The sequence below is a fragment of the Amblyomma mixtum genome, chromosome 10 (assembly GCF_055824585.1).
Source record: "Amblyomma mixtum isolate Tamu chromosome 10, ASM5582458v1, whole genome shotgun sequence".
NCBI lineage: Eukaryota > Metazoa > Arthropoda > Arachnida > Ixodida > Ixodidae > Amblyomma > Amblyomma mixtum.
In genome coordinates, this window is record NC_143021.1 from 149,131,478 (window position 1) to 149,149,929 (window position 18,452).

At 49.7% G+C, this 18,452-nt stretch overlaps 3 protein-coding genes and 9 non-coding genes across 12 annotated transcripts; all 12 read right to left on the bottom strand.

Moving 5' to 3' along the window:
- Positions 1 to 73, bottom strand: TRNAF-GAA (transfer RNA phenylalanine (anticodon GAA)). Its single transcript has one exon. It is a non-coding gene; the product is annotated as a tRNA-Phe (tRNA).
- Positions 74 to 5,155: 5,082 nt separating this feature from the next.
- On the bottom strand, positions 5,156 to 5,228 carry TRNAF-GAA (transfer RNA phenylalanine (anticodon GAA)). The gene has a single exon. It is a non-coding gene; the product is annotated as a tRNA-Phe (tRNA).
- A 71-nt stretch (positions 5,229 to 5,299) lies between these two features.
- TRNAF-GAA (transfer RNA phenylalanine (anticodon GAA)) lies at positions 5,300 to 5,372 on the bottom strand. Its single transcript has one exon. It is a non-coding gene; the product is annotated as a tRNA-Phe (tRNA).
- A 71-nt stretch (positions 5,373 to 5,443) lies between these two features.
- On the bottom strand, positions 5,444 to 5,531 carry TRNAF-GAA (transfer RNA phenylalanine (anticodon GAA)). The gene has a single exon. It is a non-coding gene; the product is annotated as a tRNA-Phe (tRNA).
- Positions 5,532 to 9,219: 3,688 nt separating this feature from the next.
- LOC149327281 (uncharacterized) lies at positions 9,220 to 10,392 on the bottom strand. The gene has a single exon (XM_089564837.1). The coding sequence runs from the start codon at positions 10,390 to 10,392 to the stop codon at positions 9,220 to 9,222; it is 1,173 nt and encodes a 390-aa protein (XP_089420963.1).
- A 123-nt stretch (positions 10,393 to 10,515) lies between these two features.
- On the bottom strand, positions 10,516 to 10,588 carry TRNAF-GAA (transfer RNA phenylalanine (anticodon GAA)). The gene has a single exon. It is a non-coding gene; the product is annotated as a tRNA-Phe (tRNA).
- A 71-nt stretch (positions 10,589 to 10,659) lies between these two features.
- Positions 10,660 to 10,747, bottom strand: TRNAF-GAA (transfer RNA phenylalanine (anticodon GAA)). Its single transcript has one exon. It is a non-coding gene; the product is annotated as a tRNA-Phe (tRNA).
- A 69-nt stretch (positions 10,748 to 10,816) lies between these two features.
- LOC149327284 (uncharacterized) lies at positions 10,817 to 12,166 on the bottom strand. The gene has a single exon (XM_089563225.1). It carries the CDS (start codon positions 12,149 to 12,151, stop codon positions 10,817 to 10,819), a length of 1,335 nt encoding a protein of 444 aa, XP_089419351.1. The 5' UTR covers positions 12,152 to 12,166.
- A 2,248-nt stretch (positions 12,167 to 14,414) lies between these two features.
- LOC149327285 (uncharacterized) lies at positions 14,415 to 17,541 on the bottom strand. Its single transcript, XM_089564839.1, has 2 exons — positions 17,535 to 17,541; positions 14,415 to 15,661 (listed from the first exon to the last, which is right to left on the bottom strand). Exons 1-2 carry the CDS (start codon positions 17,539 to 17,541, stop codon positions 14,415 to 14,417), a joined length of 1,254 nt encoding a protein of 417 aa, XP_089420965.1.
- Positions 15,743 to 15,815, bottom strand: TRNAF-GAA (transfer RNA phenylalanine (anticodon GAA)). The gene has a single exon. It is a non-coding gene; the product is annotated as a tRNA-Phe (tRNA).
- TRNAF-GAA (transfer RNA phenylalanine (anticodon GAA)) lies at positions 15,887 to 15,959 on the bottom strand. Its single transcript has one exon. It is a non-coding gene; the product is annotated as a tRNA-Phe (tRNA).
- On the bottom strand, positions 16,031 to 16,103 carry TRNAF-GAA (transfer RNA phenylalanine (anticodon GAA)). Its single transcript has one exon. It is a non-coding gene; the product is annotated as a tRNA-Phe (tRNA).
- Positions 17,542 to 18,452: the final 911 nt, after the last annotated feature.

Consider the following 18,452-nt stretch of genomic DNA (forward strand, 5'->3'; position numbering starts at 1 on the left):
TGCCGAAACCCGGGATCGAACCATAGACCTTTAGATCTTCAGTCTAACGCTCTCCCAACTGAGCTATTTCGGCACGGAATCACCCCCATTGGCGGCTGTGTGGGTACTCTGCTCAGTGATGGAGCGAAAAGGAAAAAGAAGCATTGCCGAAACCCGGGATCGAACCAGGGACCTTTAGATCTTCAGTCTAACGCTCTCCCAACTGAGCTATTTCTTTTTTTTTTCTTTATTGCCTGGCTTTGACACAGAAAATCAACAAACACAATAAACGCTTTGTACATACGCCTCGTGGTCAGCCAGCATGATTCTGGCTTCGTCGAATTAAAATTCACGCAATGTACAGAGCGGCTCTAGTCTTGAGAGCCACTCTGGAGGGTCCGCAGCGGCTTTCTGAATGGCCAGAAACATATCCATACATTCGCGAAAGTAAATTCTGGCAGGTCTTGCGTCTCTGTCACAATGCCAGCCTGCCATTCTGGAGCGCCATATACAGTGGAGGCCTGTCAGCATTATTAAGTCAAAAGGCACCCCATCCTCATTGTCAACACATAAGTACCGGATGCCATACGGGTCTAGTGGAAATTCTTTCTTTAGGGTTCGCTGCAATACATCCCAAAAATAAACCCCTTCCCAACAGTGTAAAAATACGTGGTCTATTGTTTCCGGCTTTCTGCAAATTAAACAGTGAGATCCCCAGGGTAAAAATAAATCCTTCCCCTCTAAAAATTTTTTAACCGGCAAGGTTCCGGTGTGCAGCTTAAAAAAGAAGGTTTTTGTTCCTGGCGGCACCTGCATTTTTTTCACTCTCTTCAAAACATCTTTGCCTTGGCCTCCACTGTACAAGGCCCTGTACAAGGGCACTGGGAAAACAACATCGCACAAAGCATGGTACAGTTTCTTTCGTTTCACAGTCGACAGAAAGTCATTTGAAAACCACGCGGAAAGAAACCTTACACTGGCTACGATTTCCCGATAAAAACCGGTGACCCTACTGTAAATCTCAGCAGTGCCGACTATGTATTCTGGAAGCAGATGCCGCAGCCTAACTTGGCATACGGTACGCAAAAACGGGTCTCTGGTGTCCCGAAAGAACAAAAAACGATTGACCAGCTGTCTCAAAAACAAATGGCCCAGTCCCAGCCCGCCGTCTTGTACCCGTCGGAACAGGTTGGTCCGGCTGCAGCGCTCCCATTCAGACGACCAGATAAAAACGGCGAAAATTCGGTGCAGCTTTTGAATGCTTAGCCGTGAACAGTGCAACACCTGCATTACGTACCAGAGCCTGCTGATAAAGAACAAGTTGCAAACAGTGGCTCTGGCGAAAATCGACAAGGTTGTTCCTTTCCACTTATCTGCTCTCTCCCGTGTGTCTTTGACCTGTCCTGTCCAATAGTGTTCGCTGTCACGATAAGCATCGAGCGGAACGCCCAAGTATTTATCTGGCGTCGTCGTCCAAGGCACACTGGCAAACCGTTCGGGCGTAGATGCCCAGCTTCCGTGCCAAAGCCCGAGGCACTTCGACCAGTTAACCCCGCTTCCTGTAGCTTGGCTGAAATCGCGTACACATTGAACAGCCTCGCTTATGCCTCCCTCGTCAACGGCAAACACAGCTATGTCATCAGCGTACGCCAAGAGCTTTACTTCGGCTGCTTGTAAACTGAAACCGGTAATACTACTGTTTTTCAGTATTTTCAAACAAAGGGTCTCCACATAAATACAAAATAAAAGGGGGCTGAGGGGACAGCCCTGGCGCACCGAACGCTGCACGCTAATGGGGGCCCCCAGACTCTTGTTAACGATCAATCTCGTCGTGCAGTACCGCTATGCCAGGGCCACACCCTCGCTGATAACAGAACCAACATTAACATGGCCTAATACAGCAAACAAAAGTTCGTGGGCAACGCAGTCAAACGCCTTTTCTAAATCGATCTGGAGAATAGCCACCTGACCATTAGTGTCATCACAGGTTTCCAAGACACTGCGCGGAACGTGAATGTTTGTAAAAATAGACCGCCCTTTAATCCCGCAGGTCTGATGCGGACCAACTAATAAATGGATCACGGTCTGCAACCTTCGTGCCAAAACCTTCATGTAAATTTTGTACTCGACGTTAGTGAGTGCTAAGGGTCGGTATGCTGCTACCAGTCGTAATCTGTCTGTGTCGTCCGTTTTCGGAATCAGCACAGTATGGGACGAGCCATAGGACGGAGGCAGTGATTTTAGTTTAAAGGCTTCATTAAAGATGACCGTCCAGACCGGGGAAATTACATTTTTGAATTCTTTGTAGAATGCCGCGCTGAACCCGTCCGGTCCAGGCGACTTTCCTGGGTTTAAACTGTCTATTGCTTGCTCAACTTCCAATTGAGATATCGCCTGCTCTAATCTGTCTTTAGTTTCATCGTCCAGGCGCGGCATCTCGGCCAGAAACGCCTCCTTAAAAGTGACAACATCTACCGGATGCAATGCGAAGAGCGCCTGGTAATGCTCGAAAAAAGCTGCTTTGATATGATCGATGTCCGTTTTAGAAACACCTCTCCATTCTATTTCGTTTATGTGGTTTCTTTCGGCACGGCCTTTTTTCTAAACCAAGCGCTTGTTTCGTTGGCGCTTCCCCTGCGGCCGTGTCTTCTGTCCTAGCCCTCACCAACGCTCCCCGATAACGTTCTTCTTCGATTAGCTCTAGCTTTTGTTTGGTTTTGCTTATGTCCTCCATCCATTTACCAGGCGCTCGGCATTCCTGTTTTATCATCTTCTGAAGCAGTGCCTTAAGCTCCATTTCCTCTTTTTTTGCTTCATGACGTATACAGGTGGCTCTTTCTATTGCTTTTAATTTTAAACTTTCTTTAGTGAGCTCCCACTGCTGCCAAATCCTCATGTTACTACTTGGTTCTATTTTTGCTATTTCTTCCCTTACAACTCGGTTATAAAATTCGTCCTGGAGTAACTTGTCATTTAACTTCCACATTTCCCATGAAAAACCATTCCCCTTCCTAATGAATCCTATGCAGCATTGAACCAAACAGTGGTCAGAAAATTAAACCGGCAGAACTACATAACTATTGCATTTAGGTACAGTTTCCGCGGATGCATAAATTCGGTCTAGCCGTGCGTGACTTGTGCCCTCGAATCGTGTGTACTTTACAGCACGCGTTCCTTCAAGACACTCTGCTACATCCTCGAGGTTGCAGTTCACAACCATTCGTAACAACACTTCAGTGCTTTTATCCCTGAAACCTCGGACGCTTGTCTTGTCGCGCGCACTAAGAACACAGTTGTAATCGCCCATAACAATCAGCTGTCTGTCCGTGCGAAGCCGTTCTTCCACGCTTTCAAAAAACGCGGCTCGGCCATCAACCACATTAGCTGCATACAGACAAACAATGCGCCAGTCGATGTTACAGAGCGAAAAATCGATGGACACGTATCGACCCGACAGGCACGAGTGATGACCGTGTACCTCTATGCCCGGCAACTTCTTAACAAAAAGAATACAGCCAGCCGATGTGCCTACAGCATGGCTAACGACGGCAAAATACCTAGACGTGAAACGTTGCACCATGCTCCCGGTCTCCTCCTCCCCGTCGACTTTGGTCTCCTGCACTGCCAGTATATCGATATCTTGCTCCGTTACAAGTCGGTACAGCTGGCTTTGTTTTCTTTTACCTGCCAGGCCTCTGACATTTAGGGTGGCAACTTTAAACGGAGTTGCAGAAGCCATTTTAACTTACGAAGAAGAGACCGAAAGCATGGTGCTTACCTCCCGCGCCTAGCATGTCGCTAGACGATGCCGTCGCCGCCGGTGTCATCCGGCGCGAGCACGTGCTCCTGGTCAGGCGGCGCCCTCTCGCCGCCACGCTTGTCAGTCGGGACCTTTGGTCGCGGCCGCAGGCTGGGCCGTCGCGCTTGCGGCGTCTTTGCCGGCGGTTCCTCCACGCTGGGCTGTGCTGCCTTCTCCCCGTCGGCCTTGGTCTCGGCGTGCGAACGCTTCGCTGGGGTGGTCACGCCGGTGCTCATGCGGGCGTCGGTCTTCTCGTCGCGGCTCTCGCTGGCCGCCTTCGATTCCACGTCCACTGGTACTGGCGGGTTCGCTCTGTCCTTGGGTGCCTCCAGAGGCATTAATGAAGGGTCACTAACTGGCGGCCCGCTCTCCTGTGAGACCACGGTGTCGGTGCCGCTACTCGCAACAGCTGGCTGAACCGCCGCCCCCTCCGTTTTGCCCGTGTCGTCGGCACCGCTCGCTGCTTCCTCTGCTTCGACGACGTCCATCAGTTCTGCGGAGTCGCTCGCTGCTACACGGCCGGTAGCCGACGCGTAGGTACCAACGCAGTCAGCCTCCGAGTGTCCATAGCGTCGGCATTTCGAACACCTGGGCACCTTGCAATCGCGGCGAACGTGCCCCGTGCCGCCGCAACGAAGGCACTGCATCGGCCGCCCGGGAACCACCACGAGAGCCAACTCGCCAGCGACTCGTACCTGGTGAGGCAGGTCGTCCACCTTCACGCCTGGCTTCAGTTTCAGGAGCACGGTCCTCGTGGTGGACCCCTTCTCTTTCATGCCGGCGACGCGCCAACGCTCCCGGGTGACCTCGGTCACGTTGCCGAACGCCGCGAATGCGGTACGGATGTCCTCGTCGGCGACGCCGTGTAGCATCCAGTGGAGGCGCAGCTTTACCTGATGGTCTTCTGGGTCAAAAACGATGCAGCGGCGTCCCTTCACTTCCAGCTCCTTCATGGCGGCCAGTTTCTTTGCGGCGTCAGCGCTGCTGAAGGTCACCGCCCACACATGGTTTATCTGGTACGTCCCCAACGCCACGACGTCGGGGAGCGCACCAACGTTGGCGAGGGCGTCTCTGAAGTCTTCGACCCTGTAGGGCCTCACACGCACGTCCCCGTGCAAAAAAACCGTGCTTAAAACAACACGTCCGGTGGGCAGGGTAGGCAGAACGATCTCGTAATCCTTATCTGCGTCGCTGGCAAACCTGTTTCCGCGGCCGGCAACGGCCGCTATCGCCGCTCCGTGGGAGCCCATGATTCTGCGTCCGTCACGCTCGGTGGCTGGAAGTAGAATGACTGAGCTATTTCGGCACGGAATCACCCCCATTGGCGGCTGTGTGAGTACTCTGCTAAGTGTTGGAGCGAAAAGGAAAAAGAAGCATTGCCGAAACCCGGGATCGAACCAGGGACCTTTAGATCTTCAGTCTAACGCTCTCCCAACTGAGCTATTTCGGCACGGAATCACCCCCATTGGCGGCTGTGTGGGTACTCTGCTCAGTGTTGGAGCGAAAAGGAAAAAGAAGCATTGCCGAAACCCGGGATCGAACCAGGGACCTTCAGATCTTCAGTCTAACGCTCTCCCAACTGAGCTATTTCGGCACGGAATCACCCCCATTGGCGGCTGTGTGGGTACTCTGCTCAGTGATGGAGCGAAAAGGAAAAAGAAGCATTGCCGAAACCCGGGATCGAACCAGAGACCTTTAGATCTTCAGTCTAACGCTCTCCCAACTGAGCTATTTTTTTTTCTTTATTGCCGGAAAACAATACATGCGCAGGCATAAAAAGTCGCTAGCCAGACTTGGCTAAGGCGACGGATTAAAACATTTTCATTTCGATCAATTTGTCCATAACTGCCACCCACTCCGGTGGCTGAGGCTGACTGCGGAGAACATCTCTCAGAGAAACTACACTTTCTATAAAGTTTTCCCTGACTGGTTTCACATTTGCGTCTGCGTGCCTAGCCGCCATCCTAGTTTTCCAGATGCTGTGGAGGCCCAGTAGCATAAACATATCGTATGGCACTTCGCCACTTTCTATAGGTAGGAACCGGATGCCATATGAAGTAACAGGTAGCTCTTTTTTTAAAGTTCTTTGCAAGATATCCCAGTGGAAAACCGGGTCTCAGCAGTCGATAAAGACATGTTCGATGGTCTCGGGTTTTTTTCACAGTGTGCAGTCGACGTTCCATGGTACGAAAATGCCTTTATCGTTTAGCCATGTTTTCACCGGAAGGGTACCCGAGTGTAATTTAAAGAAAAAGGATTTGACGTTCGGTCTTACCGGCATCTTCTTAACTCGATTTAGCACATCTTTGCCTGGGCCTCCGCAGTAAAAGGATCGGTATAAGGGTACAGGTATAAAGATATCTAACAAATCCTTGTACAATTTTTTCCTGGGTACAGCAGCCAGATATTCAGTCGAAAAATGAGAGCTCAAAATGTGAAAGGCAGCCACAACTTCACGTAAAAACCCAGTTACAGCACGATTCGTGGCTGGGAAACTGGACACAACAAATTCCGGTAACACATTTCCTAAGCGCACCTGCAACATTGTGCGCAACAAAGGATCGGTTTGATCACGTAGAAACAAAAATCTTGAGACAACTTGTTTCAGAAACAAGTTGGAAAGTCCAAGGCCACCTCTTTTGACCGGTAGGAACAAATTAGCTCGACTAGTTCGCTCCCAATTCGAGCTCCAAATAAAAACAGCAAACACTCTATGCAGCTTCTGCACGTTTGCTCTGGTGATGAGCAAAAACTGCAAAAAATACCAAATTCTGGCTATCAAAAATACATTGCACACACTTGCACGCGCGAAAACAGAAAGGTCACATCCTTTCCATCCATCCGCTTTTTTCCTTGCACTCTGCGTTACCTCACCCCACAACTCTGTACTGTTCTTATAGTGCTCTAAGGGTACCCCCAAATACTTCGCAGGGGAGGTCGTCCATTGCATGTTAGCAAACACTGCGGGTGTGCTCTCCCAATCACCGTGCCAAAATCCAATGCACTTATCCCAGTTAACTTCGCACCCGGTCTTTTTGCAATAGGCCCGCGCAACTTTGACAACTTCTTTAACGCTTTCTTGGTCCGCGCAAAAAACAGCAATATCATCAGCGTAAGCAAGCACTTTTACTTGCACCGACTGAAGAGTGAAACCACAGATCCCATCATTGTGTAACAGCGATAACAGAAAAGGCTCAAGATAGATCGCAAAGAGCAGAGGCGAGAGCGGGCAGCCCTGCCTGACCGAGGAACAGACAGGCACAGGTTCAGTAAGCTGTTTGTTCACTATAATACGCGTAACACAGTTTTCCTATGCCATCTGTACACCTTGTAATATTACAGAGCCGACGTTGGCATATTCTAGAACGGCGAAAAGAATTTCGTGTGACACGCGATCGAAGGCCTTCGCCAAGTCAAGCTGCATCATGGCAACTCGTCCCACGAACGCATCGCAACATTCAAGAACAGTTCTAGCAATGTGCACATTCGTTCCAATGGTGCGACCTTTAATACCGCACGTTTGGTGCGGCCCTACAAGGTCCTTTATAACCTTTTGCAGTCTATTGGCAAGAATCTTCATAAACACTTTATAGTCGACGTTGGTCAGGCTTATCGGCCGATAAGCCCCAACGGACAGCAGTTTAGCCTGGTCTTCACTCTTGGGCACTAAAACCACGTGTGCTGTTTTAAATGACGGCGGCATTTTCTTTGTTTCATACATTTCGGTGAAGACGCAGTGCAGAGCATAAGTGAGTTCGGCTTTGAAACTCTTATAAAAATCACTGCCTAGGCCGTCAGGACCAGGAGATTTTCCGGTACTCAGTTCTTCGATCGCTCTTCCCACTTCGCTTACGCTGAATGGTACCTCCAGCCCTTGTTTTATTTCATCTCCAAGCTTTGGCATACGAGACAAGAACGTTTCTGTAAAGCCCTCTTCTTCAAGCTGACGGCGCCCAAACAATTCCCTAAACTGTTCAACAAAAGCTAACTGAATCATCTTGCTATCATTCGTTACCTCGTTTCTGTACCTAATTTGTTTTATTTCATTTTGAGTCGCATACTTCTTTTCGTCACTAAGCGAGCGTTTAGTAGGCACTTGGTCAAGCCAGAGACGTTCAGCACGCGCCCTTATAACGGCAGCTGCATACTTGTTTTTTTCGATAATCTCAAGTTTGCTTTTTGTTTCTCTTATCTCTTTCTTATATCTTCCCGGCTGGGAACTTTCCAGGCTTACGAGCAAGTCAAGTTGGCAATGTAGTTGCTTTTCTTTAACACGTTTATCATGGCAAATAACGCTTGCTCTTTCAATCGCGTTCATTTTCACTTGCTGTTTGAAATCTTCCCATCTAATTACCCAGTTCCCAGGCTCTGCTGATAGCAATGCTTTAATACATTCATTAACTTTACTACCAAAAAGTTCATCCTCGAGTAACTGTGCATTAAACTTCCAAAGATCCCACGAGAAACGAGATTTCTTTTCTTTTTTTCCCAGGGTAAACGCAACTAAGCTGTGGTCGGTAAAAGACATGTTTTTCACCTCGTAGCTGTTGCACAAAGGAACAAGATCAAGGGACACATACGCTCTGTCCAATCTCGCGTGACTTTCACCCTGAAAGTGAGTAAAATGCGATGCTACCGACAGAACTTCAGCAACATCATCTAAACCATTTTCGTGCACAAGCGAATTCAACAATTCCGCACTTTTGTCGCGGACAAGTCTTTTTGTAGTTCTGTCCTCTGCTTTACATACGCAGTTAAAGTCACCCAACAGCACAATTAACCGCTCACAGCATACGTATTGTTCAAGACGCTCAAAAAATTCCTCGCGCTCGTTCTCTTTGTTAGGGGCATACACACATATGATCCTCCACAGTAAATTGCAATAAAGAAAATCAACTACAAGCAAACGGCCAGTTTGACACGCAGTTAAATTCTGTTCGACAATCCCCATGGAATTCCTAATAAAGACAGCACAACCCCCCGATGTGCCAGACGAATGGCACACACAAATATTGTAACGTGTCGCAAAAGGCTGCACCATACGGTCCGTCTGTTCCTGTCCTTCGACTTTGGTCTCCTGGACGGCTATTATGTCGAGGTCATTATCGAGGAACAACCGGCTTAGTTGGTACTGACGTTTTTTAGAAGCCAGTCCCCTGACATTAATTGTTGCAATGCGCAACGCTTCAACAGGTGTCGAAGCCATCTAGTTTAAGTACAGGAGCCGTATGGTGCGTACCTGAGGACACAAAGCGACGGCGGAGGGCGACTTGCCTAGTCCATGGTGCTCGATGGGTACAGTGCCGGTATTCCAACGTCTCTTGCACCTCTGCGTCATGCGTACGGACTGGAGACCCAGCCCATGCAATACGTCACCAAAAAAGGCCATCTCGCGTCCACAGAAGCCACACACAACGCACTCACTCAACTAAGGCGGCGGCTTAGCCGCCGCTCGTTGATCGGCCGGTATATTCGGCCGCGGTTTCAGCGTCGCTCGATCGCCTCACACCAACAGTCTTCGGCGGTGGCTCGTCGCCCTCGCTCGCCTTAGGCTCTCCGTTCGCACTGTGCTCGTGCGGTCGCTTTCCTCCCTGGTTGCTGGTTGACGCATCCGTCACTTCCATGCTTTCAGCATGTTGGGGAACGACGGGAAGTGACGCCCCACTCCCCGAGAGGACTTCGCTCTTTGACGTCTTAACATCTGCAGGCGGCGCTTCCTGTTGCTGCAGCTTACTGCTGAGCGTCTCCGCGGTTGCGGATGTTCCAGGAGTCGACACAGCCGGGGATTTTTCCTTCTCCGCTCCGTCGCCTGCCTCTGCTGCAGCGTCTTCCGCGTCAGCCTCGTCCATGACAAGCTCGGACGAGATGTCATTGTTGACTGGGACGGCAGCGCTCGCGTACGTGCGTACACAGCTGCTATTCTCATGTCCGTAACGGCGACAGGCGCCGCACCTTGGAACTTTGCACTCACGGCGAATGTGCCCAGTACCGTGGCAGCGCAGACAGAGCGGAGCTCTGCCCGGTACAACCACGAGAGCCAGCTCACCGCCAACCCTGACTTCGTGAGGGAGGTCTTCCAGTTTCACGCCAGGATTCATTTTCAATGAAACCAAGCGCGTCGTCGACCCCTTGCTGGCGACACCCTGGACGCGCCACCGTTCCTTGGTGACTTCGCTCACCTTGCCGTACGGGGCGAAGGCTACCCTCACGTCTTCGTCGGGCACGTTGTGCAGCAGCCAGTGTAGCTTGACGCGGACGTCTTGGTTTGCCGGGTCAATAACTAGACAGCGGCGGTCCTTCACTTTTACTTCCCGGGCAGCAAGAATTTTCTTCACCGCATCAGCACTGGTGAAGGTAATAGCCCACACATGGCTCATGCGATACGCCCCCAAGGCGATAACCTCGGGGAGCAGCATCAGCTGAGCCAGCGCATCCCTGAAATCTTCGACCCGATAGGGGCGGGCCCGCACGTCAGCGTGCAAAAAGACTGTGTTTAACACAACATTTCCTGTAGGAAGGGTAGGCATAATCACCTGATATTCATCTTCCGAGGCAAAAATCCTGTTTCCGCGGCCAGACATGGCCGCTGTAGCCGCTCCAACGGAGCCCGTCATCGCACGTCCGTCACGCTCGGTGGCCGGAAGCCGAATCCTGAGCTATTTCGGCACGGAATCACCCCCATTGGCGGCTGTGTGGGTACTCTGCTCAGTGATGGAGCGAAAAAGAAAAAGAAGCATTGCCGAAACCCGGGATCGAACCAGGGACCTTTAGATCTTCAGTCTAACGCTCTCCCAACTGAGCTATTTCGGCACGGAATCACCCCCATTGGCGGCTGTGTGGGTACTCTGCTCAGTGTTGGAGCGAAAAGGAAAACGAAGCATTGCCGAAACCCGGGATCGAACCAGGGACCTTTAGATCTTCAGTCTAACGCTCTCCCAACTGAGCTATTTTTTTTTCTTTATTGCCGGCTTGGCGAAAAACAATATCACTGTACATGGAATGTTAAAATACGTCCTCCGACATTTGGTGGAGCGTTCATTAAAAGTGTTTCAAATTTGCAAGTTCATCCATGATACCAATCCATTCTGGGGGGTCATTTTGGGCCTTGAGTGTATCTCTGACATATAAAATGCTCTCAATAAAGAACTGTCTCGCAGGGCGAGTATCAATGTCTGCATTGCGGACTGCCATACGCACTTTCCACAGACTGTGCAGGCCCAGCAGCATGACCATATCTAGGGGTATACTACCAAGATCTCGGACAGGTAGAAACCGGATGCCGCGAGGTGACAACGGGAGGTCTTTTTTTAAGGTTCTTTGAAGGATGTCCCACAAGAATACGGCATCCCAACACTCGAGGAAGATGTGTTCTGTTGTCTCTGGCTTTCTGCACAATAGACAGTTTGTAGACCACGGAACAAAGATTCCCTTTGCTTCAAGCCAGGGTTTTACCGCCAGTGTATTGCTGTGGAGCTGGAAGAAGAATGTTTTGGCTGAAGAGCGAATTGGCATCTTTTTAACTCTTTTTAGGACGTCTCCTCCTGGGCCAGCACTGTATATGGTACGATACAAAGGCACGGGCATCATTAAATCACATATATCTTTGTACAATTGCTTCTTAGAGACAGTACACAAAAATTCTAAAGAAAAACGAGCTTTCAACATCTGGAAAGCAGCAACCACCTCAAACAGGAAACCGCGGACACACGTGCTTCTTACGTCACTCGTCGACACAACGAAATTTGGAAGGAGTTCACGTAGCCTAACTTGTATGACGCTTCTTAAGAAAGGATCACTTTGGTCCCGCAGGAACATAAATCTGGAGACGACCTGCCTCAAAAACAAATGGGCTAGCCCCACACCTCCCTCTCTCACCGACCGGAACAAATTGGTCCGACTCGTTCGCTCCCATGTAGAGCCCCACACAAAAACGGCGAGAACTCTGTGCAGTTTCTGAACATTTACACGCTTCATGCACATAACTTGAAGCACATACCAGATTTTCGCCACTATAAACAAATTGCATACTGTGGCCCGAGCAAACACTGACAGCTCACGTCCTCCCCAGTTTAGTGTTCTCTCTCGCGCTTTGTTAGTATCGCAGTTCCAATATTCAGTAGCGTCCTTATAATGCTCAAGGGGTACCCCTAAATAGTTTCCCAGTGATTCAGTCCATTGCATGTTTTGGAAAGATACAGGTTTGGACTCCCAGCTCCCGTGCCAAAAACCCAAGCATTTACCCCAATTCACAGTGCTCCCTGACATTTTACAAAATTTGTTTACAATGCTCCCTGTTTCGTTGATGCTGTCTCTGTCTGTGCAAAACACTGCTATATCATCAGCGTAAGCTAAGAGTTTAACTTCAGTCGCCATTAGACGGAAACCCCTCACTTGTTCATTATGAATAACCTTCAAACAAAACGGTTCTAGGTATATCGCAAACAACAGAGGAGACAGTGGGCATCCTTGCCTCACGGATGTCAACACCTGAAAGGGTGTTGTGACGCACTTGTTGACAATAAGGCTCGTGAAACTCTCGGCATATGCCATCTTAACGCCTTCCAATATCACTGAACCTACATTAACGTGTTCTAATATGCTGAAGAGAATTTCGTGTACGACGCGATCAAAGGCCTTTTGCAAATCGATCTGCATCATGGCGACACGTTCCCCCCAAGCATCACAACACTCCATCACGCTTCTGGCCACATGTATGTTTGTAAAAATTGATCTTCCTTTAATTCCGCATGTCTGGTGGGGCCCAACTATTTCTTTCATCACCCTCTGGAGTCTTCTCGCCAAAGCTTTCGTGAAAATTTTATAATCGACGTTTGTCAGGCTGATGGGGCGATACGATGTCACTGAAAGCTGTTTCACGGGATCGTCAGTTTTAGGAATAAGCACAACGTGCGTTCTCCGAAAAGACAGGGGCAGTCGCTTTTCGTCATAAGCCAGCTTCAGTACTCTGTGCAGTGCAGCTGCTAGTTCATCCTTGAAAGATTTATAAAACACCGCGCCTATGCCGTCTGGTCCAGGCGTTTTGCCAGGGCAGAGTTCACCAATTGCTGTCCTTATCTCTTCCACCGTGATTGGCTTTTCTAGCGCAGACATCACATCCTGATCTAACTTCGGCATGAGGCTTAGAAATTCGTGTTCAAATCCGTCGTCTACACTTCTCTTCCGACCGAGTAAATCACGATAGTAATCTACAAAAGCTTGCCGGATTAAATCGGGGTCAGTGGTCACAGAATCCCCGTGCCTTATCTGTTTGATTTCATTCTTTGCTGCGTATCTCTTTTCGTCTGATAGGGATCGCTTCGTTGGTGCCTCTCCTAAAAGCAGTCTGTCGGCACGTGCCCGCACAACGGCTTCCATGTACTTTTCTTGGGCGATAACTTCTAGTTTATTTTTGAGTTCTTTGATTTCATCCGTATACCTGCCCGGATGTGCACTTTCCAAACTCAGGGCAAACTTTAGGTCGCACTGCAAATCTTTTTCTTTTTTCCTTTGACTGTGCCTTAGGAGGCTACTTCTTTCAATGGCTTTCATCTTAATTTGTTCTTTAAACTGTTCCCACATCTCGATTGATCTTTCTGGCCGAGCTTCTAGTAGCAACTGAATACTTTGCTTTACTTGGTTTAGAAAAACTTCGTCTTGTAGCAGTTTAGCATTCAATTTCCATAACTCCCAGTTGAACAGCGACTTCGTTTGCTTTAATCCTATTGTGGCAATTACTATACTGTGATCGCTGAAAGATACATGTTTCACTTCATAGCGCGTGCACACTGGCAAAAGATCAGTGGAAACATACAGTCTATCGAGTCTCGCATGGCTTGTTCGCTGGAAGTGCGTGAACTCTGGTATATCACCACTGGATAAAGCGTATCCAATGTCCTCCAAGTCATTTTCAAGCATCAGTTCGCTCAATAAATGCGCACTCTTGTCTCGAACAGCTTGACTACCAACTCTGTCTTCGGCTCTGCATACGCAGTTGAAGTCTCCAAGAAAAATAACGCATCTGTCACATTTCAGGTAAGGCCCTACGTTTGCAAAGAACAATCTACGTTCTTCCTCCCTATTTGGCGCATAAACGCAGATACTTCGCCACTCAACGTTTGACAAAGAAAAATCACAGACAATAAATCTACCATTTTCACACACAGTCAAGGCTTCCAATTGGACAGCCAAGGATTTGCGAACAAATAACGCACAGCCTCCCGAAGACCCAACAGCATGGCACACACACACGTCGTATCTTTCTCAAAAAGGCTCGACCATGCGGTTCGTCTGCTCTTCACTTTCAACCTTGGTCTCTTGCACTGCAATTAAATCTAGGTTGTTTTCTAAAAAAGCACGTCTCACTTGATACTGCTTACGCCTCGCATACAGCCCTCGCACGTTCAAAGTGGCTACACGCAGTGCTGTGATGGTATTTGCTGCCATTTTCGCTACAAGTGAAACGAGCCGCATGGTCTTACCTTGAGCTCGTCGGCAAATAGAGACGTCCCATGTGCCGCAACACCGTTCCAATGGTCTAGTGGTTGGCGCCTCGGCAACTGCTTAGGTGTCTCGGCCTCGTCACCGACGCCACAGACACCTCTTAGTTCCACGCTGGTAACGAAAACACTTTCCCCCGTCATGACGGGGGCGTTGTTCCCGCAGGTCTCCGTTCCGGTGGGATGGTTGGCTTTGGCTTGAAGCTTGGGCGCCGAGTTAGGACCGTCTTTGCGGGCGGTTCCTCATTCTCGGTGTTCTCTGAACTGCCTGTCAAGTTGTGGTCGTCCTCACGAGTACGCTTCGCCGCACCGCCGCTGCATACATCCTCACTCGCGTCCATGGGGACTGTGTCTTCCTTGGCAACGGCCTCCAAACCATCGCCCAAAGAATTCCCTCGTGCGCTAGAGTCCGGTGCCGGAGCATGCTCATGCTGCACGGTGGGTGGGGCCTGAACGCTGTTCTCGCGGTCTTCAGGCACGTGCTCAGAAGAAAGAGGCGTGCTGGCCGCCGCATCCGCTTTTTTGAGACCCCGTTGGGCCCCTGACGCCTCTTCGGCCACTATTTCGTCCATTAAATGTTCTACAAAACCATCACCTTTGCCAGACTCCGCCGCACTTGCGTACGTTTTCACACACTGCCCCTCGTTATGTCCGAAGCGGCGGCATAGGCTACAGCGCGGAACTTTGCAATCCCGTCGAATGTGCCCGGTCGACTTGCACCGCAAGCAGAGCGGCGGCCTTCCCGGCACAACAATAAGTGCGGGCTCACCTGAAATTCTCAGCTGGTGTGGAATGTCGTCAGTCTTGACTCCGGCTTTCAGTTTCAAGGTGACGGTACGCGTTGTGTTTCCTTTGTCCACCACGCCTTGTGCCCGCCACCTTTCCTTCGTCACGTTCGTCACCTTTCCGTACGGGGACAGGGCCTCGTGCACATCCTCGTCCTCGACGCCGTACAGCACCCAGTGAATCTTTATCCGCAGGTCTTGGTTATTCGGATCCACGAGGATACACGGGCCGTTTTTCACTTGAACATCTCTGGCAGTCAAAAGCTTCTTCGTAGCGTCGGCGCTCTTCATTGTGACAGCCCACACATGATTCATCTGGTACGCCCCCAAAGCCAGCACTTCGGGGAGCAAACCTAGACGAACCAACGCATCCCGGAAATCTTCGACACGGTAAGGCCTGTTCTTCGGATCAGTGTGCATAAAGATGGTATTCAAAACAATTTTCCCTGTTGGTAGCGTTGGCAAGATGACCTGGTAATCTTCATCCGACGGAGCAAAAAACCTTTTTCCGCGGCCAGCAGCGGCCGCTGACACCGCTCCTTCGGAGCTCACGATAGCACGTCCGTCACGCTCGGTGGCCGGAAACGGAATCCCCAACTGAGCTATTTCGGCACGGAATCACCCCCATTGGCGGCTGTGTGGGTACTCTGCTCAGTAATGGAGCGAAAAGGAAGAAGAAGCATTGCCGAAACCCGGGATCGAACCAGGGACCTTTAGATCTTCAGTCTAACGCTCTCCCAACTGAGCTATTTCGGCACGGAATCACCCCCATTGGCGGCTGTGTGGGTACTCTGCTCAGTGTTGGAGCGAAAAGGAAAAAGAAGCATTGCCGAAACCCGGGATCGAACCAGGGACCTTTAAATCTTCAGTCTAACGCTCTCCCAACTGAGCTATTTCGGCACGGAATCACCCCCATTGGCGGCTGTGTGGGTACTCTGCTGAGTGATGGAGCGAAAAGGAAAAAGAAGCATTGCCGAAACCCGGGATCGAACCAGCGACCTTTAGATCTTCAGTCTAACGCTCTCCCAACTGAGCTATTTCGGCACGGAATCACCCCCATTGGCGGCTGTTTGGGTACTCTGCTCAGTGATGTAGCGAAAAGGAAAAAGAAGCATTGCCGAAACCCGGGATCGAACCAGGGACCATTATATCTTCAGTCAAACGCTATCCCAACTGAGCTATTTTTTTTCTTTATTGCCTGGCTTTGACACAGAAAATTGCACAAAACAAACTATCAACAGAAGACAATAAACGCTATGTACACACCACACATGCCCAGCCAGCATGAGTCTGGCTTCGTCAATTTAAAATTCACTCAAAGTACAGAGCGGCTCTAGCCTTGAGAGCCACTCCGGAGGCTCCGCAGCGGCTTTCTTAATGGCCAGAAACATGTGCATGCTTTCGCGAAAGTAAATCCTGGCAGGTCTTGCGTCTGGGTCACAATGACAGCCTGCCATACTGGAGCGCCATATACAGTGGAGGCCTGTCAGCATTATTAAGTCAAAAGGCACCCCATCCTCATTTTCAACGCATAAGTACCGGATGCCATACGGGTCTAGTGGAAATTCTTTCTTTAGGGTTCGCTGCAATACATCCCAAAAATAGACCCCTTCCCAACAGTGTAAAAATACATGGTCTATTGTTTCCGGCTTTCTGCAAATTAAACAGTGAGATCCCCAGGGTAAAAACAATTCCTTTTCCTCTAAAAATTTTTTAACCGGTAAGGTCCCGGTGTGCAACTTAAAAAAGAAGGTTTTGTTCCAGGCGGCACCTGCATTTTTTTTTACTCTCTTTAAAACATCTTTACCTGGGCCTCCACTGTGCAAGGCCCTGTACAAGGGCTCGGGGAAAACTACATCGCACAAGGCACGGTACAGTTTCTTTCGTTTCACGCTGGACAGAAAGTCATTGGAAAACCGCGCGGAAAGAAACCTTACACTGGCTACGACTTCCCGGTAAAAACCGGTGACCCTACTATACACCTCAGCAGTTCCGACTATGTACTCTGGAAGTAGATGCCGCAGCCTAACTTGGCATACGGTACGCAAAAAAGGGTCTCTTGTGTCCCGAAAAAACAAAAAACGATTGACCAGCTGTCGCAAAAACAAATGGCCCAATCCCAACCCGCCGTCTTGTACCCGTCGGAACAGGTTGGTCCGGCTGCAGCGCTCCCATTCAGACGACCAGATAAAGACGGCGAAAATTCGGTGTAGCTTTTGAATACTTAACCGTGAACAGTGCAACACCTGCTTTACGTACCAGAGCCTGCTGATAAAGAACAGGTTGCAAACAGTGGCTCTGGCGAAAATCGACAAGGTCGTTCCTTTCCACTTATCAGCTCTCTCCCGTGTCTCTTTGACCTGTCCTGTCCAATATTGTTCACTGTCACGGTAAGCATCGAGCGGAACGCCCAAGTACTTATCTGGTGTTGTCGTCCACGGCACAATAGCAAACCATTCAGGCGTAGATGCCCACCTTCCATGCCAAAGCCCGAGGCACTTCGATCAGTTAACACCGCTGCCTGTAGCTTGGCTGAAATCGCGTACACATTGAACAGCCTCGCTTATGCCTCCCTCGTCAACGGCAAACACAGCAATGTCATCAGCGTACGCCAAGAGCTTCACTTCGGCTGCTTGTAATCTGAATCCGGTAATACTCTTGTTTTTCATTATCTTTAAACAAAGGGTCTCCACATAAATACAAAATAAAAGGGGGCTGAGGGGACAGCTCTGGCGCACCGAACGCTGCACGCTAATGGGGGCCCCCAGACTCTTGTTAACGATCAATCTCGTCGTGCAGTTCCGGTGTGCCAGGGCCACACATTCGCGAATAACAGAACCAACGTTAACATGGCCCAATACTGCAAACAAAAGTTCATGGGCAACGCAGTCAAAAGCCTTTTCTAAATCTATCTGGAGTATAGCTACGTGATCATTAGTGTCATCACAGCATTCTAATACACTGCGCGCAACGTGGATATTTGTAAAAATGGACCGCCCTTTAATCCCGCAGGTCTGATGCGGACCAACTAATAAATGGATCACGGTCTGCAACCTTCGTGCCAAAACCTTCATGTAAATTTTGTACTCGACGTTAGTGAGTGCTAAGGGTCGGTATGCTGCTACCAGTCGTAATCTGTCTGTGTCGTCCGTTTTCGGAATCAGCACAGTATGGGACGAGCCATAGGACGGAGGCAGTGATTTTAGTTTAAAGGCTTCATTAAAGATGACCGTCAAGACCGGGGAAATTACATTTTTGAATTCTTTGTAGAATGCCGCGCTGAACCCGTCCGGTCCAGGCGACTTTCCTGGGTTTAAACTGTCTATTGCTTGCTCAACTTCCAATTGAGATATCGCCTGCTCTAATCTGTCTTTAGTTTCATCGTCCAGGCGC

Excerpts from the sequence above, each read along its gene's own strand:
- LOC149327281 (XM_089564837.1), bottom strand. The coding sequence starts at position 10,392 with ATGACGGGCTCCGTTGGAGCGGCTACAGCGGCCATGTCTGGCCGCGGA.
- LOC149327284 (XM_089563225.1), bottom strand. The coding sequence starts at position 12,151 with ATGGCGACTGAAGTTAAACTCTTAGCTTACGCTGATGATATAGCAGTG.